Here is a 27,846-nt window from a genome sequence, read left to right on the forward strand (position 1 = left end):
TCCACTGTAATTTTATTTATTCCTCTGGATTCTAAGGTTTAAAATGAACTGAGCTGGATTCTAACAGCTGTAGGGACATTTGTGGGGTTGGGATTGGGGAGAGAGAAGCGAGTAGAACCCTCCAAACACTCAAAAAGTCAACTCCCTTCGTCCAGCAGGTGAGAACTTTCTTGTACTGACAATTTGGGCAACTGACTGCTTTGAATGAAAGGGCTGGTGCTGTGCTGTTCTTGCTGTCATTATTTTTTATGGTTTAACAATTGTTTTAAAGAAAAGATGGTTCTTTTCTTTTTTAGCCGTTCTTGTTCTTATCCACAAACTGCCTTTAGTCCCATAAGGGGAAAAGGCAGGGTATCAATAAATAGAAGGATAACACTGTACTGCATAGTCTTTCATGGGTTATCAAGAATGATTCATCTGACCAAGTGGACTGCAACTCCAAAACAGCTTGTGCCTCCACTGGATTTTAACCCTGATCTCCCAGGTCCCAGACTATTCAATATCTCTCTATTTTATTTCACTTTCTGGAAATAAGACATAGGAGTAAATAAGCTGGGTCCTGGGGGAATTCTTTTCCCACAGTCCTAGAATTGGATGGGTACTTTGTTAAAAGTCCTGCGACTAGCCTATTCGGCCTGCAATTCTGGACACAATTATCTGTAGATTACATTGAATTCCGTGAGGATTCGTTCTGAGAAATGTACAGCTATCATGACACAAATCATCTCTACAAATCATGACCTGGGATGGGTCCTGGAAGTTTAGGGTAAATGCACACTAAATGTGTGTTGCCAGCAATGTTTAATTACTAGCAAATGATAATAATAATAATAATAATAATAATAATAATAATAATAATAATAATAATTTTTATTATTTATAGCCCGTCCATCTGATTGGGTTGCCCTAGCCACTCTGGGTGGCTTCCAACATATTTTAAAGCATTAATAAAACATTACACATTTAAAAGCTTCCCTATACAGCACTGTATCTTTCCTATCAAAAGAAAGAATGGAGATCTCCAGGGTCAATATTATAGTTCTCCAAAGGAAAACTCAATAAACAGGAAAAATACAGGAAACAGGAAAGATAACCATTCTGTCATTTCTAACCAGGGGCATCTCCTTTCAACTTCAAACTTAGAAATATGAACAGAATAGTAAACCTAGAGGGACTTGTAGGAAACAATGGTACAATGAAATAAAGGCATTATGACCCTCTCTCATGCAGGGAGATCCCCTCCCTTCCCCCTAAGGATACATTGGCCCAAAATAGTACAGTGGTACCTCGGGTGAAGAACTTAATTCGTTCTGGAGGTCCGTTCTTAACCTGAAACTGTTCTTAACTTGAGGTACCACTTTAGCGAATGGGGCCTCCCGCTGCTGCCGCGCCACCGGAGCACGATTTCTGTTCTCACCCTGAAGCAAAGTTCTTAACTCGAAGTACTATTTCTGGGTTAGCGGAGTCTGTAACCTGAAGCGTCTGCAACCTAGTGTCTGTAACCCGAGGTACCACTGTACTTAAATCCCAGATTTTCATTGGTTGGGTAGCTCAAAGCTCCAATGGAATACCCTTCTTCATGCCTTGCTGGAAATGGACGAAAAGAAGGACTGAGAGAGATGCTGTAGCCTTGCTGGTAGAGGTTATTTGTGGGGAGAGCAGAACTCATCACCAAAGGTACAGAGATATATGTGAGAGCTGGACACACTTGTGCATTCAGATGGACACCATGCAACACAGCCCTGTCTGGACCTATGACTTGCCAGCATTTATTCCTTTCACAGTTTGATTCCATCGTGCTTTGCTTGATGGGAAGTGAGATAGGCTCTCTGACTGAAGCTCCGTCCACATTCCAAGCACCGATACGGCTTCTCTCCGTTATGAATTCTTTGATGAGCCGTGAGATGGTAGCTCCGGCTGAAGCGCTTTCCGCATTCCAAGCACTGAAATGGTCTCTCCCCTGTGTGAAGCGTTTGGTGGGATGTGAGAATTTGCTTTAACCTGAAGCTCTTCCCACATTCCAAGCACTGATACGGCTTTTCCCCCGTGTGAAGCGTCTGGTGGGAAGCGAGAGTTTGCTTCAACCTGAAGCTCTTCCCACATTCCAAGCATGGATATGGTTTTTCCCCTGTGTGAAGTGTTTGATGGGAAGTGAGATTTACCTTTAAAGTGAAGCTCTTCCCACATTCCAAGCACTGATAGGGTTTCTCCCCTGTATGAATTCTTCGATGGAAAGTGAGACGGTCTTTCCGAGAGAAGCTCTTTCCACATTCCAAGCACTGAAATGGCTTTTCCCCTGTGTGAAGTGTCTGATGGGAAGTGAGGTTATGTTTTAAATTGAAGCTCTTCCCACATTCCAGGCACTGATATGGTTTCTCCCCTGTATGAATCCTTTGATGTGTAGCCAGGCTGTCACTCATACGGAAGCTCTTCCCACATTCCAGACATGGATATGGTCTCTCCCCTGTATGAATTCTTTGATGGGAAGCGAGACGGTTGTTTCGACTTAAGCACTTTCCGCATTCCAAGCACTGATAAGGTTTTACCCCTGTGTGAAATGTTTGGTGTTTAAGGAAGTCTGTGCTTCTTTTAAAGCTCTTATCACAGTCGAAGCATTGATACGGTTTCTCTTCTGAATGAATTATTTCATGCCTAGTGAGATTTGACTTCCTGCTAAAGTTTTTCCCACATTGCAAGCACTGATACTGTTTCTTCCCACCGTCCGTTTTTTGTTGGGACCTCTGGCTGAATCTCTCTCCACTCTCCAAATTTACATTCTGCTCCCTCACTGCGTAGACGTTATCGTGGTCTCCTTTATTCTTGGTTTCCAATTCGTCACCTTCTGCAATGAAGACAGAAACTGATTAGAGCCTTAGGATGAAACTGGGTTCCAAATTATTGAGCAATGCCAAGGAACAGTTGTAAAAATGGAAGAACTGAAGGGACTTTGATGTGAGGCAGATCTTTCTGGCAGGGGTCCTAAGGTGGACTGAGAGGCTGTTAGCCCCAGAGCTATGACTTCCTAGTGCGGAGACGAAAATATGTGACTGCCCACAACCAGCTGGCTGCTTAAAATACACTCCTGACTGCTCCTTCGCAAGTAAGGCTCCTGTCAGGACCCTTCCAGGGGGGAGGAAGAGGGAGATAGTATAGATTTGCAACAGGGGTTTGAGGGAGGTAGCAGCTCAGAGGCAGATGAGGGGAAAAGCTGGGAAATCATGGGATAGCTGGAACAACACCCAGTTGACACGTTGTCATTAGAAAGCATTCCAGACCCACCATCTCCCAGAACCCGGCGAGCCTTAAAAGTAGGAGAGCAAAGAGCTCAAAGACAGAGGGCACATAGCAGCACCCGTAGAAGTGACGAATGAAGTGGGAGAGACGGAGGTGGAGATTCACTCAGGACAACACCATTATCTAAGAGTCTGGGTTCTATAGCCTCTCTGTGTAAAGATTGAAATAAAAAAGGATGGTAAGAAACTTTTCCTTGTCTTTATACTTTCCTGGGCCGCGGACAGAAACGCAACAGCTCCCTTCTCTGCATTGATCAGCTGATCTGCCCAAACTAAGATCAGCTGCATTAGGGTGTTTTAGAAACCCCCAGGTAAATGTGAAAGGATTTTCCACACTGATCAGCTGATTGGCGCTGAAAGCTGGCCTTCAAGGGGGCTTTGAATTCCCCCCTTTCTAATTGCCACCTGATGTCATAATGTCATCAGAAGATTGATAGACAGATATGAATGACTACCTGTCAAAGTTGGCTTATGCATAGAGCAGGGAACTATCTGCCTCACCAGCCAGATCCAGTTCCCCTTGCTCATCTAATAGATCTTAGATGGAACTCTTCAATGTGCTGGCATGGAACTTTGGAGGGATGCTGTCAGCCAGAGGAGACAACACTGGGCAAGACTGACCAATGGTTAGAGCAGTCAAAACCACTTTGCTAATTGTTTAGAAGGGGGAAACTGGAGGAATCATATTTAGAGACAAAACAATATACCATCTTCCATTTGAGGTTAACAGCAGAGGCGTTAGAATACCAGATGCCGTAGGTGCTGCTGCTGAATTCCAGCACAATGTTGTAGGTTCATCGCACATATAAAACACCTGACTTTCATAAGAGAGATAAAACAGCCTTACTGAGAGAGGCCATGATCCTACAGGTCTCCTCCATGACTTCTTTATGCAGAGCTCTCTGGTCAGGATCCAGCAGCACCCACTCCTCATCTGTGAAATGCACAGCCACATCCTCAAAGGATGCTGAACCCTAAAATAAAAAGGGAATATTTCCACCTTAGAGATAGCTCATCAGAGACAGCTCATTACCAGGTTGTCCATTGTCTATAAACTGTTGTGTTGCTTTAATGGCATAATTTTTTTTGGTACAATTTACCGTATTTTTCGCCCTATAGGACGCAATTTTTCCCCGCCAAAAATGAAGGGGAAATGTGTGTGCGTCCTATGGGGCGAATGCAGGCTTTCGCTGAAGCCTGGAGAGCAAGAGGGGTCGGTGCGCACCAACCCCTCTCGCTCTCCAGGCTTCAGGAAGCTCTCCGCAAGCAGTGGGAGAGCTGCGCGAAGTTGCACAGCTCTCCCACCACTTTGCGGAGAGCTGCCTATTCTGGGGGCTGGGGTCGGGGGAAGCTCGGGCTTCCCCCGCCCCAGCCCCGCGCCTGGGGGGGGGGAATAAAATTTCCCCCCTTATTTCCCCCCCAAAAAACTAGGTGCATCCTATGGGCTGGTGCACCCTATGGGACGAAAAATACGTAATTATGGGTGTTTATTTTAATGTTTCAATGGAATTGTTTCATTTCTGTAACTGCTTTTTCTACTGTCAGCTGTTTAGAAACTTACCTTAGCATTAAGTGTTATTTAAATTCATACGTAGCACTGCTACTACTAAGAAACAATTCTGGCTGCATCTAAAAGGATAGTTAAGGCGAGGTAAAGGTAAAGGTAAAGGGACCCCTGACTGTTAGCTCCAGTCGTGGATGACTCTGGGGTTGTGGCACTCATCTCGCTTTACTGGCTGAAGGAGCTGGTATACAGCTTCCGGGTCATGTGGCCAGCATGACTAAGCCGCTTCTGGTGAACCAAAGCAGCGCACGGAAACGCCGTTTACCTTCCTGCCAGAGCGGTACCTATTTATCTACTTGCACTTTGCTGTGCTTTTGAACTGCTAGGTTGGCAGGAGCAGGGACCGAGCAACAGGAGCTCACCCCATCGCAGGGATTCGAACCGCCGACCTTCTGATTGGCAAGCCCTAGGCTCTGTGGTTTAGACCACAGCGCCACCTGCATGGTAGCTGTTCCTTATTCTCAGGATTTAAAGTTTCCTTGAGTGGCCTTCAAAGCTTTCGTTCAGCTCACATTTCAAAGAAGGAAAGTGAAAGAAAATTGATTCTGGCTCAGAGAGGAGAAGACAGAAGCAATCTGGCTGCCCTCAGCCTCTCTCCCCCCCACTGATTTGCTCCATTACCTGAGCTGGTACCACAGAAGCCGATTCCCCTCCTTCGTGAAGAGAATATGGCTGGAGAGATCTTCCCAGCATCATCCCATCACCTGTGAAATACAAAGTTGATGGAAAGCTTGTCTCAGAGGTTAAGAATTGCATGTCTAACTACAAACAGGCTTTAGAAATAGTCTCATCTGTTTTTTTATTCCAATTTTTTATTTCAGGAGTGTGAAAATGCATCTCTCCCTCTTTGGGCTTTTGTCCGTAACTCAACTTGCATGTCCCCACATTTAAAAACAGGGAAATGTTGTTTTGAGCTATGGAAAAGGCTGGAGAGAAGTACCTTCTGCTCCAAAAACTAAAGGAGCCCATGGAAGTATTTTGCAATTAAACACGGAAGGCAAACTGGGATAGATTTCTGCAATGCTTACCCAGTGGGCGCTTTCTGGTATCTGATTGAGTCCTCTCATTATCAGAGAAATCATTGCTCATCTCTGCAAACAGAACCTTCCCCTGAAACGGCAATAAAAATTCAAAACATGGAATGGGGAGAAAAATTAGAAAAGGCACTGCAAGAAGCAGAAACCTTAAGGGTTACTGTATATCCTTGGAAGCTTTCAAAAAATGTTGCAATTAGTAGCAAATTTTGAGGTACCCTCAATCACATTTGAAGTTCTTGCTGCTTTCTAGATTGGAGCACTCACCTGCCAGTTTTCCTGCTTTTTCTCCTCTGCCTGACTCAGGAGGAAACCTTCCACCAGGGCCACCGCCTGGGAGCTGGTCTCCGCTCCACATTCCCTCACCCAGCTCTCCATCTCTGATGGAAGGACAGTCAGGAACTGCTCCAGGATCACCAGGTCCAGGATCTCCATCTTTGTGTGTTGATTTGGCTTTAGCCACTGATGGCAAAGATGGTGGAGTTGGCTGCAAACCTCCCGAGGGCCTTTGGCCTCCTGGTAAAGGAAATGCCTGAAACACTGGGGCTGAACGTACGAGATGAGGGTGTCCTTAGTCCCTGTGTTCTCCCAGAATCCTCTACTGCTTCCAGTCTCGATGGCATCCCGGCCACTTCCTGCTTCAAGTCCTCTGGAATCTTCCTCCTCCATCGGTACTCCCAGGAAGTCTCCAAGAGGTTCACAGGAACTCCTTTGCTCTTCTGCCAATTTCTGTCTGTCCTAATGAGAGGTGCTAGCAAGTCCTAGAAGACCAAGAAATTGTTCTTCTGTAAAATTGCTTCATTTTCAGAATAGGAAGAATGTTCCCTGAGCAAAGGTGGATGGGTCTCAATAGTTAAAAATAGGTAAAGAACCCCTGGAGGGTTAAGGCCTCGGTCCAGTATACCTGAAGGAGCGTCTCTACCTCCATTGTTCTACCTCGACACTGAGGTCCAGTGCTGAAGGCCTTCTGGTGGTTCCCTCACTGTGAGAAGTGAGGTTACAGGGAACCAGGCAGAGGGCCTTCTCAGTAGTGGCACACGCCCTGTGGAACGCCCTCCCAGCAGATGTCAAAGAGAACAACAACTACCAGACTTTTAGAAGACATCTGAAGGCAGCCCTGTTTAGGGAAGCTTTTAATGTTTGATGCATTACTGTATTTTGTTGGAAGCCGCCCAGAGTGGCTGGGGAAGCCCAGCTAGATGAGTGGGGTATAAATTATTATTATTATTATGATTATTATGATTATTATGATTATTATTATTATTATTATTATTATTATGTCCAGTCAAATTCAACTATGGGGTTGTGGTGCTCATCTCCACTTTCAGGCTGAGGGAGCTGGCGTTTAAACATAGACAGCTTTCTGGGTCATGTGGCCAGCGTGACTAAACCGCTTCTGGCACAACGGGACACCGTGACGGAAACCAGAGCACACGGAAACGCCGCTTAACCTTCCCGCCAGAGCGGTACCTATTTATCTACTTGCACTGCTGTGCTTTTGAACTGCTATGTTGGCAGGAGCTGGGACAGAGCAATGGGAACTCACCCCGTCACGAGGATTTGAGCTGCCCAAGAGGCTCAGGCTCCCTAACCAGGGCCTGATTATACTGATGCAGTAGCCCTCCTGGAAAGAAAGTTATGAAGCAAATTATACAAGCCGCCTTCTAAGCCAGCAGTTCTCAAACTATGGGCCATGGACCACTACTGAGCCCCAGCATTCTTCCATTTGAGACTTACAGCCTCTTCCTCAGCCTGTGAGACAATCTCACTTGAGAACTGAAACAGAACTGAAATGTCAGAGGTATTACTTTGGTTCCCCCCTGCCTCTCTGTGTATTGAAATTATGAAGGAAGCCGCAGCTGCATTTGGAAACTAGCTAATACTTAGTAATCCTTTGGGGTCCTAAAGAGCTGCAGTCTCCTCCTCCTCCTCTCATCCTAGAAACAGCAATTTCCTGCTGGCCTGAGATCAGGAAGAAGCTGCTTTCTGCAAGCACCTTTATGGAGTAATTTGTAGGTAGGTGCTAAATAACTCCTTACCCCTGATACCTCTTGGAACTCAGCCTATGCTAAGAATGAAGGACCAGGTGTGCAGCCTGGGAGTCATTTTGGACTCACAGCTGTCCATGGAGGCGCAGGTCAGTTCTGCATCCAGGGCAGCTGTCTACCAGCTCCACCTGGTACGCAGGCTGAGACCCTACCTGCCCGCAGACTGTCTCACCAGAGTGGTGCATGCTCTGGTTATCTCCTGCTTGGACTACTGCAATGCGCCCTATGTGGGGCTACCTTTGAAGCTGACCTGGAAACTACAACTAATCCAGAATGCGGCTGCTAGACCGGTGACTGGGAGTGGCCGCCGGGACCACATAACACCAGTCTTGAAAGACCTACACTGGTTCCCAGTACGTTACCAAGCACAATTCAAAGTGTTGGTGCTGACCTTTAAAGCCCTAAATGGCCTCGGCCCAGTAGACCTGAAGGAGCATCTCCACCCCCATCGTTCTGCCCGGACACGGAGGTCCAGTTCCTAGGGCCTTCTGGCGGTTCCCTCCCTGAGAGAAGTGAGGTTACAGGGAAGCAGGCAGAGGGCCTTCTCGATAGTGGCGCCCGCCCTGTGGAATGCCCTCCCACCAGATATCAAAGAGAACAATAACTACCAGACTTTTAGATGACATCTGAAGGCAGCCCTGTTTAGGGAAGCTTTTAATGTTTGATGCATTACTGTATTTTAAGATTTTGTTGGAAGCCACCCAGAGTGGCTAGGGAAGCCCAGCCAGATGGGTGGCGTATTATTATTATTATTATTATTAATAATAATAATAATAATAATAATGTGGAACGCCCTCCCATCAGATGTCAAAGAGATAAACAACTAACTGACATTTAGAAGACATCTGACGGCAGCCTTGTTCAGGAAAGTTTTTAATGTGTGACATTTTAATGTATTTTTAATCTTTGTTGGAAGCCACCCAGAGTGGCTGGGGAAACCCAGTCAGATGGGCGGGGCACAAATAAATGATGATGATGATGATGATGATGATTATTATTATCATCATCATCATCATTATTTAAGGTTTGTTGCCATGCAGACAACCCTATTCCCCAGATCCTGGAAGCAGAAACAAGGGAACCGTCTGTCTTGGATCTGGTCCTCACCAACAGGGAGCAGTTGAAAATGCATTCTGCTTAGGTCAGCTAAATGTTTCGGACCTGCTTTGCACCTTCTCCCAACGTTTCAAAATTTGGCTTTGCGGGGAGAGAATCTGCGCCCCCTGACTGGAGGGCTTGGGGGTCCCCTGGATGGATCAGCTGCACCCTCCCCCCAAATGCACAAAATAGAGTGGGGGGTCGACTTACCAAATCCCAGATGACCTCCCACCCCCCAAGTCCAAAGCCAGGCAGGAAGAACCATGGAGTGGGGGCATGTATTGCCCTGGAGGACTCCGCTCCCTTCCCTTCTCTCTGAGTTCCTTCCTCTCTAGGAAGCCAGTTCAGTTCTCCTTAACCCTTAGAAAGCCACGCAGCTGACGTTGTTTACTAGACCCAATAAGGGGGCGTTGTTGATTTTTTCTAGGATTGTTTTGTTATTTTGATAGTTTCGGGGAAGTTTTTTTCCCCCTTCCCAAAGTAGTTTGGCGGTTTAGGGGCTGGGTGACCTTTTTTTCAGCACAGGGACGGTGACCACCTGCCAGACTCTTCTTTAGATGCAGCAAACGCCAGCAAAGTTACTGCGCCCTTTGAAGCATCGCTACATCCTTATATGAACTTCCAATACATTTCACTTTTTTTTTAATTTCATGTGATTGTTTTGAGAATTGTGCTGGAGCACAGATCTACACCAGTCTTGCTTTCAGATGACAAATGTGTCCTTGCGCTCAAAAAATATATTCTTCCAACTGTTCACTTTCCAGTGAAAAATACTGTTCAAAAGATTATCAGATCTAAAAAGGTAAAGGTAGCGGTACCCCTGCCCGTACGGGCCAGTCTTGCCAGACTCTAGGGTTGTGCGCTCATCTCACTCTATAGGCCGGGAGCCAGCGCTGTCCGCAGACACTTCCGGGTCACGTGGCCAGCGTGACAAGCTGCATCTGGCGAGCCAGCGCAGCACACGGAACGCCGTTTACCTTCCCGCTGGTAAGCGGTCCCTATTTATCTACTTGCACCCGAAGGTGCTTTCGAACTGCTAGGTTGGCAGGCGCTGGGACCGAACGACGGGAGCGCACCCCGCCGCGGGGATTCGAACCGCCGACCTTTCGATCGATCGGCAAGTCCTAGGTGCTGAGGCTTTAACCCACAGCGTCACCCGCATCCCTATTATTAGATCTAGAGGTAGTTAAATTTTTGTCTCTTTGGCATCAGTGGGGTAAGTTAATCTGTACTTCTCTCTGTATGAATAAACACTGTGAACAACATAATTATCACCATATATACTTTTCTGTATTTCATTCCTTTATTCAACTGACAACCCTTCTGCCCCAAAACTTGAGTATACATATAACTGAGGGTAGCATTTCACACCTCTGTTGAATACAGGTCACAAAAGCTTCTGCCAGAATAAATTGGTTGGTCTTTTAAGGCACCACAGGATTGTTTTTAAGTCCCATGGATTTAAATGGAGCTACAGCATGACAAAAATACTTTATTTTTCTGCTTGATTCTAAGGGTTAAAATGAACTGAACTGGATTCTAAGAGTGGAAGGGATATAAGTGTGGGGACAGAGAATACGGCAGGGTCCTCCAAACCCTCAAAAGTCAACAAGATGTGTCTTGTCTCCTCCTCATCCTCCTCTTTTGCCCTCTACACCCTGGGTTATCTTTTCATATTCCTGACTAGCTTCCCCCAAGTGCTGGCACGGCCGATTAAATGGGAATTAAATGATTTGAACGACATGTGGGGTTGTGGCTCAACCGTTTCCTTGAAGGCCACACTTTCAGAAAGCATGTTTGCTCCTTGAGCAGCCTTCTTCTCCTTTCTCTGATCTACCATGAGTCCTCTGAATGTGTGGGGGGAGGCTAGGGAGCTGGAATTGGAAGACCATGGAAAGGGTCTTAGGGGGCTGGGCTGGGGTGAATCTGGGACTGAATGGGAATCTGGCACAGAGGACGGACTCCCCAGACTGGGAGAGGGGGACATGGATCCTGGGGACGGGCCTCGCAGGCATTCATAAGAGTGGATTTTAAGAGCAAAAGGGAAAGAGGTGTGGGAATATGGAGAAGGTAAAAGGTAAAGGTAAAGGTACCCCTGCCCGTACGGGCCAGTCTTGACAGACTCTGGGGTTGTGCGCCCATCTCACTCAAGAGGCCGGGGGCCAGCGCTGTCCGGAGACACTTCCGGGTCACGTGGCCAGCGTGACATCGCTGCTCTGGCGAGCCAGAGCCGCACACGGAAACGCCGTTTACCTTCCCGCTAGTAAGCGGTCCCTATTTATCTACTTGCACCCGGGAGTGCTTTCGAACTGCTAGGTTGGCAGGTGCTGGGACCGAACAACGGGAGCGCACCCCACCGCGGGGATTCGAACCGCCGACCTTTCGATCGGCAAGCCCTAGGCGCTGAGGCTTTTACCCACAGCGCCACCCGCGTCCCTATGGAGAAGGTAGGGTCCTCCTAATAAATAACATTATTATTATTAACTTGCAATGTTTTTTTGATGCTTTTTATATATGTTGGGAGCCACCCAGGGTGGCTGGGACAGTCCAGTCAGATGGGTAGGGTACAAATAATAAAATTATTAACCATCAAAAGTCAGTAAGATGTACCTGTCTTCTCCCTCCCAGCTTGGAGTCTCCCATTTCAGCAGGAGACAAACCAAATCAACAGCATTTGCCTCCAAACCACTCTCATTTCTGTACCTCTGACTTCCCCATTACCCTTCTTCAACCTTCCTTCTTCTCTTTTGCACTCTATATCCTGGACATAGCCAGAATACTGCAGTTGGAAGCAGTGTCTGGGCAAAAATTGCAGAGAGAAGAAAAAAAAAGTCCGGGAAAATCCGAATGTACGGCAACCCATGTCAGAAGTGTTGTTGAGGGTTGTTTTCCTTAAAATTAGCTCAAAAACTTTGGCCAAAAAGAAAAAAAAGAGCGCAACAATTTTTGTGTCTGGATTTTCACTTTTTGAAATATGACCGCCCTATTTTATATTGTTTGCTAGCCTCCCCGTTACTAGTGCAGCCCATTAAATGAGCCCCTCATGTGAACAAGATATACAGGTGTGGCTCAGCTATTTCCTTGAAGGCTACACCTCCACAGAGCCCAGAAACATGTTTGCTCACTCAGCAGCTTCCCTTGCCTTCCCTGACCTGCCATAACTCCCAGGAAGATGTAAATTATGTGGTTAGAACAGCCAGCATCACTCTTCAAAAAGAAAGAACAAGAAGCATGGCAAGTGTTGGATCAACATCTTATTGACATTCAGCTATGAGCTGCCATGCGTTGTCATGAACCTGCTGTTTGTAACCTGTAAACCCATTGGGAGTGCTAGTGATTTAGTCAATAAAGCTTTCAAAAGCTCAGCTGGGAGTGTCAGAGAAGAACCAGGACAAGACTTGATCATTGTGAGTAAGTACCACACTATAGTTTTCATTTGCAAATGTTTCACTCATACTATCTAGGAGGGCGTAAGGGATTGGGAAGACTTAAGGTGGAGATACCTTCTCATTGTTGGTGGTTCATTATAAAATATGATATGTCTACTGTATATTCTATATTATATAATAAGCAATCATTTCTCACCAGGGTCATGTACTTTCAACTTCAAACTTAGCAAAGTGAACAGACTAGCAAACAGACAGGAACTTGTAGGAAATAAAGAGTAGTACACAGAAATAAAGGTGTTATAACTTTCACTCATCCAGGGCAACCCCCCCTCCCCTTCGCTTTAAGGATTCATTGGCTCAAAATAGTACTTAAATCATTGGCTCAGAATAGAACTTAAATCCCAGATTGCCAATGGTTGGGTAGCTCAAAGCTCCTTCTTTATGCTTTGCTGAAAATGGACCAAAAGGAGAACTGTGAGAGATGCTGTAGCCTTGCTGGTGGAGGTTACTAACAGGGAGAGCAGAACTCCCAAGCCAAAGCCACAGAACTCTGCTCCCTGACTTAGGTTCTGCATACTTTGGGCTAGATATGTGCATCCCCTTCCTTTGTCACTTTATTTCAAGTGTGGGTACTGTGGCAAATTAACACACTCACTTTCTAGGCTTTTGGAATAGCAAGGTATCATTTTTACTCTCAAGATCATGGTGTGTATTGCTGTGCGATTTGCTAAATAGCAACACCCTAGTGGTCCCAGGCCCTAAGGAAGTTAGATTGGCTTCAACCAGAGCCAGGGCCTTTTCAACTCTGGCTCCGGTCTGGTGGAACGCTCTGCCTCATGAGACCAGGGCCCTGCAGGATCTGATTTCTTTCCGCAGGGCCTGTAAGACAGAGTTGTTCCGCCTGGCCTTTGGCTTGGAGCCAATTTGATTCCCTCCCTCCCTCCCTCCCTTTCTTTTTTCTTTTCCTTCTCCTCCTGCAATGAGGCTACATTTTAATATTTTAATGTTCCATTATTTTAATGTTGTATTTTATTTTTGTTTTTAAGTTGTAATCATTCTTCTTGTTTTTATTATTGCTTGTAAGCTGCTCTGAGCCCGGCCTTGGCTGGGGAGGGCGGGGTATAAATAAAAAAATATTATTATTATTATTATTACCCACTTATATTGCAACCACTCTTTGAAAAGCACACCCATATTATTTCATTTCCATACGGCCTTTCACCCAAAGACAACAGGGCAGTTTACAATACTAAAACAACAACAACGCGAGACATAATACCATAATAGCAAACGAAAACAGCACCCCTCCAGTATTCTGTGTCGTTTTTATTTCATTTAATAAAACAATCTTTTTTTTCATATCTCTGATGTGTGCAACATCTTTATGGGACATAAGATTAAGGACAGAAACAGGTATTCATAATGGATGGATGTTTAACTCCAGTAAAAGACACTCATAGATCTATAAAGTTGGAAGGGACCACGAGTGACATCTAGTCCAACCGCATGCAATGCAGGAATCTTTCGCCCAACATGGAGCACTAACACACAACTCTGAGATTAAGAGTCTCGTGCTCTACCGACCGAGCTATCCCAGGTCTTAAATATCCTGAATATCTTACATGAATGCCGGACAAACTTGTGGGTTCAGATGCACACCTTGTGGCACAGCCTTGTCAGGTCCATTCACTGCCAGCTGTCTCTGTTTTTATAATATCATTCCATCATGAATTCTTTGATGGGAAATGAAAGTTTCTTTCCAGCGGAAGCTCTGCCCACATTCCAAGCACTGATACGGCTTCTCCCCTGAATGAATTCTTTGATGGGAAGTGAGACGGTGGTTCCGACTGAAGCTCTTCCCACACTCCAAGCACTGATATGGTTTCTCTCCGTTATGAAGTCTTTGATGGGAAGTGAGATTCTGCTTTAAGCTGAAGCTCTTCCCACACTCCAAGCACTGATACGGTTTCTCCCCCGTATGAATTATCTGATGGGAAGTGAGATTATCCTTCCGGCTGAAGCGCTTTCCACATTCCAAGCACTGATATGGTTTCTCCCCCGTATGAATTCTTTGATGATTATATAAGTTTGCCCTTAAATTAAAGCTCTTTCCACATTCTAAACATTGATATGGTTTCTCACCTGTATGAATTCTTCGGTGGGAAGTGAGATGAGCGATCTGACTGAAGCTCTTCCCACATTCAAAGCACTGATATGGTTTCTCCCCTGTATGAATTCTTTGATGGGCAGTGAGACTTGCCTTTTGGCTGAAGCTCTTCCCACAGTCCAAGCAATGATATGGGTTCTCCAAGGTGTGAACTCTTTGATGTGAAGTGAGATGGGAGCTTTGACTGAAACACTTCCCACATTCCAGGCACTGATATGGTTTCTTCCCCGTATGAATTCTTCGGTGGGAAGTGAGATGAGCGATCTGACTGAAGCTCTTCCCACATTCCAGGCACTGATATGGTTTCTCCCCTGTATGAATTCTTCGATGGGCAGTGAGGCTTGACTTCTGGCTGAAGCTCTTCCCACAGTCCAAGCACTGATACGGTTTATTTTCTGTATGAACTCTTTGGTGGGAAGTGAGATGGGTGATTTGGCGAAAGCTCTTTCCACATTCCAAGCATTTATATGGTTTCTCGCCTGTGTGAATTCTTTCGTGCTTAGTGAGACTTGACTTCCTGCTAAACTTCTTCCCACATGCTAAGCACTGATATGGTTTCTCCTCGCTGTCAGTTTCTTGTTGAGAGCTCTGATTGAAGATCTCTTCCGTCTCCAAATATATATTCACTTCCCCTACTCCGTGACTATTGTTGTGGGCTCTCTTACTCTTGGTTTCCAATTTTTCACCTTCTGCAAGGAAAACAGAAACTGATTAGAATCACTGGATGAAGTTGGGCTCCAGATTATTGAGCCATGTCAAAAAACAGTTGTGATAACGAAAGAAATGAACGGACTTAGATGCGATGCAGAGCTTTCTACAGAATTAACTGCCCCTTAACTGGCATTAAGGGAACAGGTGCCATGCTACAGACCACTGGTTCTCAAACTTCTTCTCTGGGCCACACTTTCAGAATAAAAATTTGCTCATGCCAAACCAAATTTTTTATTGATAAGAAATACATTGGAAAAACAAAAGAAACACCCCCTATCAGTGCTTGATTTATAAAATAGAACACAACTACTTTATAATATGATCACGGGACATCCCAAAGTATAAAACAATGCGGTTACATAAGAACAGGCATCATTTACTAAATTTAATTATAAGCTAGCCTCTTGCGTAGGTACCTTAAGTATGTATGCAAATTCAATAAGAGCTGTGAGCTTGCTTTTATATTAGGTCTACTTTGAGGCAAGCAAAGACTTGTATCCTCATCAACACAAAGAAGCCTTTCTCTTTTCTGATCTTTCATATCTGTCAGAAAAGATATTTTGATAAGATATCTATCCAGATACCATACTTTACTATATGCTACACTGAAATGTTTAATTTTTTTCTTCGATTGTCTTTTAATCTTCCCACTACACTTGCCATCCTCTCCTCCAACCCAAGGCTGGTGTGCCAAACCCTTTGAGAACCACTGCTATAGACAGCTGAAATTCAGCCATGGGTTACAGGGAACCAGGCAGAGGGCCTTCTTGGTAGAGGCACGTGCCCAGGGGAGATAAACAATTATATGCCCTTCCGTAGGGAAGCTGCAGGTCTGTGTGTGTGTGGGAGTATTATATGATAAGTATGTAATATTTGTTTACAATGTTTTTGGATTGTTTTCAATCTTTTCTTTCTTTCTTTTTTCTTGTTTTGTTTCTTCTGTATTATTTAAACAAAAATAAATAAACATGCAATCAATTATATGACCTTCCGTAGACACCTGAAAGCAGCCCTGAATCAGGATATTTTCATTATCTGATGTATCGTGTGATCTACCCACGGTCATTGCCAGGAATTGTTGAGCTTTTTTCAGGAGATCGATAAGGACCATCCAGGCGATCACTTTACTAAATACCAATATCGACCCTGAACGCCCCCATAATCGACCGGTCAATTGCAATTGACCTGTGGTACATGTCTGCTTTATATTATGTTGGAAGCTGCCCAGAGTGGCTGGGGAAACCTAGTCAGATGGGTGGGGTACAAGTAATAAATTATCACCATCATCATATTCAGAAACAAAACGGTTGATCATTTTCCATTCCAGGTTAACTGCAGGGGCATTAGAATAAAGGTAATGGACCCCCGTACGATTAAGTCCAGTCAAAGGCAACTATGGGGTTGTGGCGCTCATCTCCACTTGCAGGCCGAGGGAGTTGGCGTTTGTCCACAGTGATGGAAACCAGAGTGCACAGAAATGCTGCTTACCTTCCCACCAGAGAGGTACCTATTTATCTACTTGCACTGGCGTGCTTTCAAACTGCTAGGTTGGCAGGAGCTGGGACAGAGCAACAGGAGCTCACCCCGTTGCGGGGATTCGAGCTGTCGACCTTCTGATCAGCAAGCCCAAGAGGCTCAGTGGTTTATAACACAGCGCCACCCGCACTGTAGGGGGCGTGGTTGAATTCCATCACAATACCATTGGTTCATCACACATCCGATTTTCAAAACAGTTCTTGTGACCCAACAGAAAGACTTACCGAGAGAGACCATGATGCCACAGGTCTCTTCCATGACTTCCGTATGCAGAGCTCTCTGGTCGGGATCCAGCAATACCCACTCCTCATCCGTGAAATGTACAGCCACATCCTCAAAGGTTGCTGGACTCTAAAAGAAAAAGGAAATGTTTCCACCTCAGAGAAAGAATATGGATTACCTGCTGCTCATTACTGTTGTTCATTGTCTATTAATTGCTGTGTTTTTTAATGCCATTATTGTGCTGAGCATTTTAATTATGGGTGTTTTAAGGGAAACGTTTCATTGCGTGTTTTAATGATCGCTGTTTCAAGCTTATTCTTTCTGTAAACACTTTTCCTACGTTGTCAGCTGTTTAGAAGCCTATGTTAGCATTAAGCGTTGTTTAAATTCATAAGCAATACTACAGCTACTAAGAAAAAACAATTAATTCAGGTCTAGGGAGATGAGGAGGGGACAGAGGCACCCTGGCTTTCACCAACTCTCTCCCCGTACTGATTTGCTCCCCATACCTGATGCCGTGCCACAGAAGCTGCTTCCCTTCCATTGTGAAGAAGAGATGGCTGAGGAGGTCTTGCCGGCATCATCCTGTCAACTGTGAGAGACAAAGTTAGTGGGAAGCCAGTAGCACTTGATGGTCTCTGAGATTAACGAATGCATGCCTAAGTACACACAGGCCTTGGAAAAAGTTTTATTTTTTAGTGTGTTACAAAGAAATGTGTTTATACGTGTTAGTATTTCAGTTGTGTGAAAACACATTTCTACTTCTTTGGGCTTTTGTTCTCAACTCAAAAAGTGTATTGGAAATAAATGCATGTTTAAGCAGTGGAAAAAGCTAGAGAGGTGTCTTTTGTTCCAAATATTAAAGCAGCTCCTAGGTTTATTTTGCACTCAACAGAGGGAGACCGAACTGATATACATCCCATTCATCCTTACCAAGTGGGCTCTGTTTGGAACCAAATGGAACCATCTTAGGAAAAACCGTGCTCCTTTCTGCAAACTGATTCCGTCTCTGAAACAGTAATGAAGAATCAAAACAAGGAATGGGGAGAAGGAATGACAGGAGCAAAATCCTAATGCAGAGGTCCCTCAGATCTTATGGGGGGGGGGGCAGACTTTATTTTTTTTGGGGGGGGGGGGATGAACAAATTCCTATGCCTCACAAATAACCCAGGGATGCATTTGAAATAAAAGGACACATTCTACTCATGTAAAAGCACACTGATTCCCGAACCGCCTGTGGGCCGGATTTAGAAGGCGATTGGGCCGGATCCGGCCCCTGGGCCTTAGGTGCCTACCCATGTCCTAATGGGATCTGGCCATCATTCCATGGATGCTTTACTGAAAAAGTTGGGCAAATAGCAGAGTTTTAAGATACCCTCCCTCATGTTCTGAACCCCCTGGGGACTATCTAGATGGAACACTCACCTGTGCCTCCTCCTGCTTCTTGTCTGCCTGGCTCAGGAGGAAACCTTCAGCCAGGGCCACAGCCTGGGAACAGGTGTCTGCTCCACAGCCTCTCACCCAGCTCTCCATCTCCGGTGGAAGGACAGCCAGGAACTGCTCCAGAATCACCAGGTCTAGGATCTCCTTCTTTGTGTGTCGATCTGGCTTCAGCCACTGACAGCAAAGATGGTGGAGTCGGCTACAAACCTCTCGGGGTCCTTTGGCCTCCTGGTAGCAGAACTGCCTGAACTGCTGGCTCTGCACATTTGAGCCGAGAGTGATTTTCTCACTCGGGACTTTCTGCACTGACTTTCCCCAGAATCTCCCACGGCTCTCAGTCTTGATGGCATCGTAGCCTCTTCCTGCTTCAGGGCCAGCCGAGTCTTCCTTTTTCTTCTGCGCTCCAAGGAAGCCTCCAGGAAGTCGAAAGGAACTCCTTCGCTCTTCTGCCATTTTCTGCCTGTCCTAATTAACCAAGACATTTTTTTGTTATGGGATTGCTATGCTGTAAGGAGAGGAAAAATACTCCCTGATGAAGTATCTTTAGAAACCTGGGATGTATTATAGTGATGCAATAGCCATTCTGGAAGAAAAATTTTCAAGTAAAATACGCAGCCCACCTTCTAAGTAGGCAGTTCTCAAAGTGCGGGTAATAGTAATTTGTTATTTGTACCCCGCCCATCTGGCTGGCTTTCCCAGCCACTCTGGGCGGCTTCCAACAAAGATTAAAAATACATTAAAATGTCACACATTAAAAACTTCCCTGAACAGGGCTGCCTTCAGATGTCTTCTAAATGTCAGGTAGTTGTTTATCTCTTTGACATCTGATGGGAAGGCGTTCCACAGGGTGGGCGCCACTACCGAGAAGGCCCTCTGTCTGGTTCCCTGTAGCTTAGCTTCTCGCAGTGAGGGAACCGCCAGAAGGGCCTCAGAGCTGGACCTCAGTGTCCTGGCAGAACGATGGAGGTGGAGACGCTCCTTCAAGCATACTGGGCTGAGGCCGTTTAGGGCTTTAAAGGTCAACACCAACACTTTGAATTGTGCTCGGAAACGTACTGGGAGCCAATGTAGGTCTTTCAAGACCGGTGTTATATGGTCTCGGCGTCCGCTCCCAGTCACCAGTCTAGCAGCCGCATTCTGGATTAGTTGTAGTTTCGGGGTCACCTTCAAAGGTAGCCCCACGTAGAGCGCATTGCAGAGGCAGTTTCAGTCTGAGACACCAGAGGAGCTGGTCTGGTTTCTCACTACCTTACCATGTTTTGTTTTGTTTTTAAAAAATTGAAGTTGGAGCTGTGATTGACAGGTGAGTTGTTTGGATGCCAGGCAAGTGTTAGGCATCCCTGGGGACCTAAAAAGCTGCCATTTCATCCTCCAATTTAATGCACATTTCATCCTAGCAAACAGAATGCAGCTTTCCTGTACATCTTAGATTAGGAATTAGGTTATTTTCTTCAAATACCTCTATGGAGTGTTTGTGGGTGGGTACTAAAGAATCTCTTCCCCTCCAAAAAAATGGCAAATGCAAAAAACAAAACAAAAACAAGCTACAAAGAGGCTGTCCAGATGTTCATTAAGAATTCAGTGTATAGTTAACTTACAGCAGAATGTGTTGTGGGCATCAAGGAGTTAACACTCAGTGCTAAGTGGAAATGCTGACTCAGCATCATGTGACACGGGGCATTGCCTAATTGGTCTATAGCCACCTAGTATAAAAAAGTATGGCTATCATCCCCCCTCTGGCATCTTACCTATATGTAGTCCCACCTGTGTATGCTGATTTCTGGATGTAAGAAGGCTGCTTTATAATGATACAAAACAGCAACTGGAATAAAGCCTCACCGAAAATACAGCTTGACTCTTGAGGGCTTCATGTGGGGCTTTTGTACATTGCAACAGAATGGCATGCATGTCTACTCAGAATGCGTCTTACCTGAGAGTTAAAGTGGGCACAGGATTGCGGGAACCAGATCACATTAAGATTGGTCGGAGCTGTACAAATTTGTGAGTGGCAGTCAGAAAAACAAGGCTGTATGCCGTTCAAAGAAGCATCACTCTGCATAAAGGAAGCAAAAGCCCTTCTTCAGCCATTTTACTGTCTTTTCTCCAGTTTCACACCCACCATATGAGGTAGGTTTATCTTGTCGCGTGACTGGAGCAAGGCAGTCCGTGAGCAAACAGAATAAGGCGAGTTCAAAATGTGAAACTGCCCAGACTTGTGGGGATTTTTTGATGCCGCTTCTCAAGGCTGGCAAAACAGGTTGTGTCTTTCCTTCTGATGCAAAAGGAGAACAGGAAGAGCGGAACAAAGCCATCCAAAGACAGAGGAGGGCGGGGAGAAACTTGCTTTGTGTGGGTGGTTCCCCCCCCCCCCTTCTGCCTTTCATTCTGGAGCAATGGTTTGGGGGAGCAGGACTGAAACAGCTCAGGGCAATGTGAGGAGGGCACAGTATGTGTAGCCTGAGATAAGGCTTAACCCTGAAAGATTGTCTTTTGGGTCCCTTCCAACTCTACAAGTCCGTGATTCTATGACCTCCTTTGATGGCCAGAAGCACTGCGTCAATTTGCGCATCTGGCAACCTAGTAACTTAATGCCCACATCTATCTATCTATCTATCTATCTATCTATCTATCTATCTATCTATCTATCCATCTACCTACATGTATCTATAAACAGGCCTGGCTTTGAAGAGACAGGGAGGGAAGGACAGAACTTCCACCCCCTATGACCTCCTTTGGTGGACAGAAGCACTGCGTCAATTTTCGCATCTGGCAACCTAGAAACTCTATCTATCTATCCATCTACCTACATTTATCTATAAACAGGCCTGGCTTTGCTGAGACAGGGAGGGAGGGACAGAACTTCCACCCCCTATGACCTCCTTTGATGGGCAGAAGCACTGCGCCAATTTGTGCATCTGGCAACCTAGAAACTCTATCTATCTATCTATCTATCTATCCATCTACCTACATTTATCTATAAACAGGCCTGGCTTTGAAGAGACAGGGAGGGAAGGACAGAACTTCCACCCCCTATGACCTCCTTTGATGGACAGAAGCACTGCGTCAATTTGTGCATCTGGCAACCTAGAAACTCTATCTATCTATCCATCTACCTACATTTATCTATAAACAGGCCTGGCTTTGAAGAGACAGGGAGGGAAGGACAGAACTTCCACCCCCTATGACCTCCTTTGATGGACAGAAGCACTGCGTCAATTTGTGCATCTGGCAACCTAGAAACTCTATCTATCTATCCATCTACCTACATTTATCTATAAACAGGCCTGGCTTTGCAGAGACAGGGAGGGGGGGACAGAACTTCCACCCCCTATGACCTCCTTTGATGGACAGAAGCACTGTGCCAATTTGTGCATCTGGCAACCTAGAAACTCTATCTATCTATCCATCTACCTACATTTATCCATAAACAGGCCTGGCTTTGCAGAGACAGGGAGGGAGGGACAGAACTTCCACCCCCTATGACCTCCTTTGATGGACAGAAGCACTGCGTCAATTTTCGCATCTGGCAACCTAGAAACTCTATCTATCTATCTATCTATCTATCTATCTATCCATCTACCTACATTTATCCATAAACAGGCCTGGCTTTGCAGAGACAGGGAGGGAGGGACAGAACTTCCACCCCCTATGACCTCCTTTGATGGACAGAAGCACTGCGTCAATTTTCGCATCTGGCAACCTAGAAACTCTATCTATCTATCTATCTATCTATCTATCTATCTATCTATCTATCTACATTTATCTATAAACAGGCCTGGCTTTGCAGAGACAGGGAGGGAGGGACAGAACTTCCACCCCCTATGACCTCCTTTGATGGGCAGAAGCACTGCGCCAATTTGTGCATCTGGCAATCTAGAAACTCTATCTATCTATCTATCTACATTTATCTATAAACAGGCCTGGCTTTGCAGAGACAGGGAGGGAGGGACAGAACTTCCACCCCCTATGACCTCCTTTGATGGGCAGAAGCACTGCGCCAATTTTTGCATCTGGCAATCTAGAAACTCTATCTATCTATCTATCCATCCATCTACCTACATTTATCTATAAACAGGCCTGGCTTTGCAGAGACAGGGAGGGAGGGACAGAACTTCCACCCCCTATGACCTCCTTTGATGGGCAGAAGCACTGCGTCAATTTGTGCATCTGGCAACCTAGAAACTCTATCTATCTATCTATCTATCTATCTATCTATCTATCCTTTGCAGAGACAGGGAGGGAGGGACAGAACTTCCACCTCCTATGACCTCCTTTGATGGGCAGAAGCACTGCGCCAATTTGTGCATCTGGCAACCTAGAAACTCTATCTATCTATCTATCTATCTATCTATCCTTTGCAGAGACAGGGAGAAAGGAACAGAACTTCCACCCCCTATGACCTCCTTTGATGGACAGAAGCACTGCGTCAATTTTCGCATCTGGCAACCTAGAAACTCTATCTATCTATCTATCTATCTATCTATCCATCCATCTACCTACATTTATCTATAAACAGGCCTGGCTTTGCAGAGACAGGGAGGGAGGGACAGAACTTCCACCCCCTATGACCTCCTTTGATGGGCAGAAGCACTGCGTCAATTTTCGCATCTGGCAACCTAGAAACTCTATCTATCTATCCATCTACCTACATTTATCCATAAACAGGCCTGGCTTTGCAGAGACAGGGAGGGAGGGAGGGACAGAACTTCCACCCCCTATGACCTGCTTTGATGGGCAGAAGCACTGCGTCAATTTGCGCATCTGGCAACCTAGAAACTTAATGCCAGCATCTATCTATCTATCTATCTATCTATCTATCTATCTATCTATCATCTTCCTACATTTATCTATAAATCTGGCTTGGCTTTGCAGAGACAGGGAGGCAGGGACAGAACTTCCACCCCCTATGACCTCCTTTGATGGGCAGAAGCACTGCGTCAATTTTCGCATCTGGCAACCTAGAAACTCTATCTATCTATCCATCTACCTACATTTATCCATAAACAGGCCTGGCTTTGCAGAGACAGGGAGGGAGGGAGGGACAGAACTTCCACCTCCTATGACCTCCTTTGATGGGCAGAAGCACTGCGCCAATTTGTGCATCTGGCAACCTAGAAACTCTATCTATCTATCTATCTATCTATCTATCTATCTATCCTTTGCAGAGACAGGGAGAGAGGAACAGAACTTCCACCCCCTATGACCTCCTTTGATGGGCAGAAGCACTGCGTCAATTTTCGCATCTGGCAACCTAGTAACGTAATGCCATCATCTACCTACCTACCTACCTACCTACCTACCTACCTTTATCTATAAACAGGCCTGGCTTTGCAGAGACGGGGAGGGAGGGAGAGGATTTCCACCACCTGATCCGGGGACTCGGGGGGTGTCCCCCTGACCCCCTCAGCACCCAAAAACACCCCCCCGAGGACCCCACTTCCCAAAAACGCGCGTCACAGAGAGGGGGCTCACCGGGTGCCGGAAGGGCGAGTGAGGACGGGGCGTCCGGGAGAGACAAAGGCCACTTTCTCCAGCCCGAGAGGGAAGCCAGGAAGGAAGAGGCTTCGGAGGCCGGATGTTTTGCCAGCGCGCTTCCGCCCAGCCACTTCCTGTCCCCTCTAGGAAGCCACATCGCTGGTCACAGGGCGCCTGTTGAGCGTGCAGGTGGTCCCCGGGTTCCATTCCTGGGCGCCTCCGCTTAATCAGATCCAAGCAGCAGATCCAACCACCTCCCCCTTCTTGCAATGCCCAGCGCATTTCAGCCCCTGGGAATTATAGTTTGCGAAGGGTGCTGGGAACTGTAGTTCACAAGACGTAACCGGCTGTACGTTTGAAAAAATAATATATACTATTCATTGTGCAGTGGTACCTCGGGTTGGGACGCGGGTGGCGCTGTGGGTAAAAGCCTCAGCGCCTAGGGCTTGCCGATCGAAAGGTCGGCGGTTCGAATCCCCGCGGCGGGGTGCGCTCCCGTTGCTCGGTCCCAGCGCCTGCCAACCTAGCAGTTCGAAAGCACCCCCGGGTGCAAGTAGATAAATAGGGACCGCTTACTAGCGGGAAGGTAAACGGCGTTCCGTGTGCTGCGCTGGCTCGCCAGAGCAGCGATGTCACGCTGGCCACGTGACCCGGAAGTGTCTCCGGACAGCGCTGGCCCTTGGCCTCTAGAGTGAGATGGGCGCACAACCCTAGAGTCTGTCAAGACTGGCCCGTACGGGCAGGGGTACCTTTTACCTTTACCTTGGGTTACATACTCTTCAGGTTACAGTCTCTGCTAACCCAGAAATATTACCTCGGGTTAAGAACTTTGCTTCAGGATGAGAACAGAAATCGTGCGGCGGCAGCAGAAGGCCCCATTAGCTAAAGTGGTGCTTCAGGTTAAGAACAGTTTCAGGTTCAGAACGGACCTCTGGAATGAATTAAGTACTTAACCCAAGGTACCACTGTATTGAATTGTAGATTTCAACAGAAGTAGCTCATAAAGTTCAACGAAACAAGTAGAAGACCCAGTGGATCAGTTCATTCTCTAATTAGTTTATGCATAAGGTCCATATATGTGAAAGTGTCTATTCCACCTGTTGGTTCAGAGAGTCCAATAATCCACAGGAAAGGTTGTTGCAGTTGCACAGAATCCTTTCACAGAGTCTCAGACAAGGATTTCTGGAATATTAGCCGTGTTTCACCATCCTGGGCTTCACCAGTAGTACAAACTCATATATGATATCACAGGACAGTGGATCTTATAGCATAGTAGTTTGTACTACTGATGAAGCCTAGAACGGCGAAACAAGGCTAATATTCTAGATCAAGGGAAGTAATAGTGCCACTGTATTCTGCTCTGGTCAGACCTCACCTGGAGTACTGTGTCCAGTTCTGGGCACCACAGTTCAAGAAGGACACTGACAAACTGGAACGTGTCCAGAGGAGGGCAACCAAAATGGTCAAAGGCCTGGAAACGATGCCTTATGAGGAACGGCTAAGGGAGCTGGGCATGTTTAGCCTGGAGAAGAGGAGGTTAAGGGGTGATATGATAGCCATATTCAAATATATAAAAGGATGTCATATAGAGGAGGGAGAAAGGTTGTTTTCTGCTGCTCCAGAGAAGCGGACACGGAGCAATGGATAGAACTTCCTGACAGTAAGAGCTGTTCGACAGTGGAATTTGCTGCCAAGGAGTGTGGTGGAGTCTCCTTCTTTGGAGGTCTTTAAGCAGAGGCTTGACAACCATATGTCAGGAGTGCTCTGATGGTGTTTCCTGCTTGGCAGGGGGTTGGACTCGATGGCCCTTGTGGTCTCTTCCAACTCTATGATTCTATGATTCTATTCTATTCCTCTGTGAAAGGAATAAACTGATTAGAGAATAAACTGATCCACTGGGTCTTCTACTTGTTTTGTTGAACTTTATGAGCTACTTCTGTTGAAATCTATAATTCAATACAATGAATAATGGTAAAGGGACCTCTGACCATTAGGTCCAGTTGTGGCTGACTCGGGGGTTGCGGCACTCATCTCACTTTATTGGCCGAGGGAGCCAGTGTACAGCTTCCAGGTCATGTGGCCAGCATGACTAAGCAGCTTCTGGCGAACCTGAGCAGCACATGGAAACACTGTTTACCTTCCTGCCGGAGTGGTACCTATTTATCTACATGCACTTTGACGTGCTTTTGAGCTGCTAGGTTGGCAGGAGCAGGGACCGAGCAACGGGAGCTCACCCCGTCATGGGGATTCGAACCACCGACCTTCTGATCAGCAAGCCCTAGGCTCTGTGGTTTAACCCACAGTGCCACCTGCGTCCCTAATTAGAAGGCTCCTAATTGGAAGAAAACACCAGCCACGTTACCACACCTTTTGAATTATTGCTTCATGAAGATCTAGGATATGTTATTTTTATTTCATGTGATGGTTTTGAGGAATATGCTCACCATCAGCAATGGGACAAGTTAAACCTGACATTCTGGTGCGGGGATATCCATTATCGACAACTGCATTGTGTATGCACGAATAGACTCTGTCAGGAACATAATTATCACCATTATGTAAAGGTATGAAATACCTTCTGGTATTTCATTCCCTCATCTCACCATTTACAACCCCTGAGAGCATGGGGATACACATAACTGAGGATAGCATTTCATGAATCTGATGAAGGGGGTTGTAGCCCACAAGAGTTTCTGTCTGAATCAATTTCTTACTGTTTTAATTTGTCACAGGACTGCTTTTAGTCTCACGGATTTCAGTGGGGCTAAAGCATGTATAAACAGTATCATTCAAAACCATGGTAACAGTAGGCAGTAAACCTCTGCAGCTAGGTTCCCATCAGCCCAACACTCCCAACGAACACTAGATATTAAGCAAAACAGAAATAATTACAGAAAATGAGGGCAAGTTAAGTTTTGGGATAAGGGGCCGTCACTTGGTCAATCTCTGTACAGTGGTACCTTGGTTCTCAAACACCTTGGTACTCAAATAACTTGGAACCCAAACACTGCAAACCCAGAAGTAAGTGTTCCAGTTTGCAAACTTTTTTCGGAACTCGAACGTGCTCCGTTTTGAGTGCCACACTTCTGTTTGGAATGTTACACTGACAACTTGAGTGAAACGCTTCCAATTTGAGTGCAACACTTCCAATTTGAGTGTTACACGCTGAGGTCTGTCTGTTCCTGCTTTCTATTTTGCATTTTTGTGGCTCTTTTTTGTGTGTGACTGTGTGGAACCCAGTTCAGCTACTGATTAATTGATTGTGTGACTGCAGTACATTGTTTATTGCTTTCATTTTATGGATCACTGGTCTCGTTAGATAGTAAAATTCATGTTAAATTGCTGTTTTAGGGGTTGTTTTTAACAGTCTGGAATGGATTAATCCATTTTGCATTACTTTCTATGGGAAAGCGCCCCTTGGTTTTGGAACGCTTTGGTTTTGGAACGGACTTCCAGAACGGATTAAGTTTGAGAACCAAGGTACCACTGTACTGCTAATTGCTATCAAGTCTTGCTTCATTTCATCTTGGGAGACAGGAAGTCTGGTCTTTAAATTAATCTCAAAAACCATAGTAAGGGCCAAAGCGAGAGGGTGATTCCAGCATGCTTCAATGCTTCTGCCAACTCCCAAATCCAGCTGTGATCCAAATAACAGGTTGCATTGAGCTGCTATGCTTACAGCAGGCAGCAGGCACACAGAGCCAAAGAAAGCGGTATTTATTTTTTTCACACTTTGGTTGCGAAAGAAGTATCTGTTGCAAGTGTTCAGAAAAACAAAACAAAACAGGTTTCTAAGCCCTTCCCCTATACACACATTGGAGTGGGTGGCTTTTATTTATTTATATTTAACAAAACTTTATATGCCA

At 45.8% G+C, this 27,846-nt stretch overlaps 2 protein-coding genes and 1 long non-coding RNA gene across 4 annotated transcripts in view; all 3 read right to left on the minus strand.

Moving 5' to 3' along the window:
* Positions 1–852: 852 nt before the first annotated feature.
* The window catches only part of LOC114591147 (uncharacterized), a 37,490-nt gene continuing 10,496 nt past the window's right edge, over positions 853–27,846 (minus strand). The window contains 3 exon segments of the mRNA XM_077923442.1: positions 853–1,805; positions 1,808–2,631; positions 14,148–15,158. Coding sequence (XP_077779568.1) covers positions 1,753–1,805; positions 1,808–2,631; positions 14,148–15,158 — 1,888 coding nt within the window. The 3' untranslated portion in view covers positions 853–1,752.
* Positions 5,827–9,369, minus strand: LOC144326679 (zinc finger protein 165-like). Of its 2 annotated transcripts, none has more exons than XM_077923411.1 (3): positions 9,248–9,369; positions 6,159–6,652; positions 5,827–5,967 (listed from the first exon to the last, which is right to left on the minus strand). In XM_077923411.1, the coding sequence occupies exons 2-3, from the start codon at positions 6,558–6,560 to the stop codon at positions 5,842–5,844; spliced, it is 528 nt and encodes a 175-aa protein (XP_077779537.1). In that variant the 5' UTR covers positions 6,561–6,652; positions 9,248–9,369; the 3' UTR covers positions 5,827–5,841. The 2 variants fall into 2 exon arrangements, with proteins under 2 accessions (XP_077779537.1, XP_077779538.1); XM_077923412.1 differs by lacking the exon at positions 9,248–9,369 and adding an exon at positions 7,438–7,462.
* Positions 22,405–23,970, minus strand: LOC144326698 (uncharacterized). The gene is made up of 2 exons (XR_013391677.1): positions 23,570–23,970; positions 22,405–23,074 (listed from the first exon to the last, which is right to left on the minus strand). It is a non-coding gene; the product is annotated as an uncharacterized LOC144326698 (long non-coding RNA).

Source organism: Podarcis muralis, chromosome 2 (genome assembly GCF_964188315.1).
Source record: "Podarcis muralis chromosome 2, rPodMur119.hap1.1, whole genome shotgun sequence".
Taxonomy (NCBI): Eukaryota; Metazoa; Chordata; class Lepidosauria; order Squamata; family Lacertidae; genus Podarcis; species Podarcis muralis.

Excerpts from the sequence above, each read along its gene's own strand:
- LOC144326679 (XM_077923411.1), bottom strand. The coding sequence starts at position 6,560 with ATGGAGGAGGAAGATTCCAGAGGACTTGAAGCAGGAAGTGGCCGGGAT. Across the intron at positions 5,968-6,158 it reads AAAAGCAGGAAAACTGGCAG|GGGAAGGTTCTGTTTGCAGA; the intron begins GTGAGTGCTCCA and ends TTGCCGTTTCAG.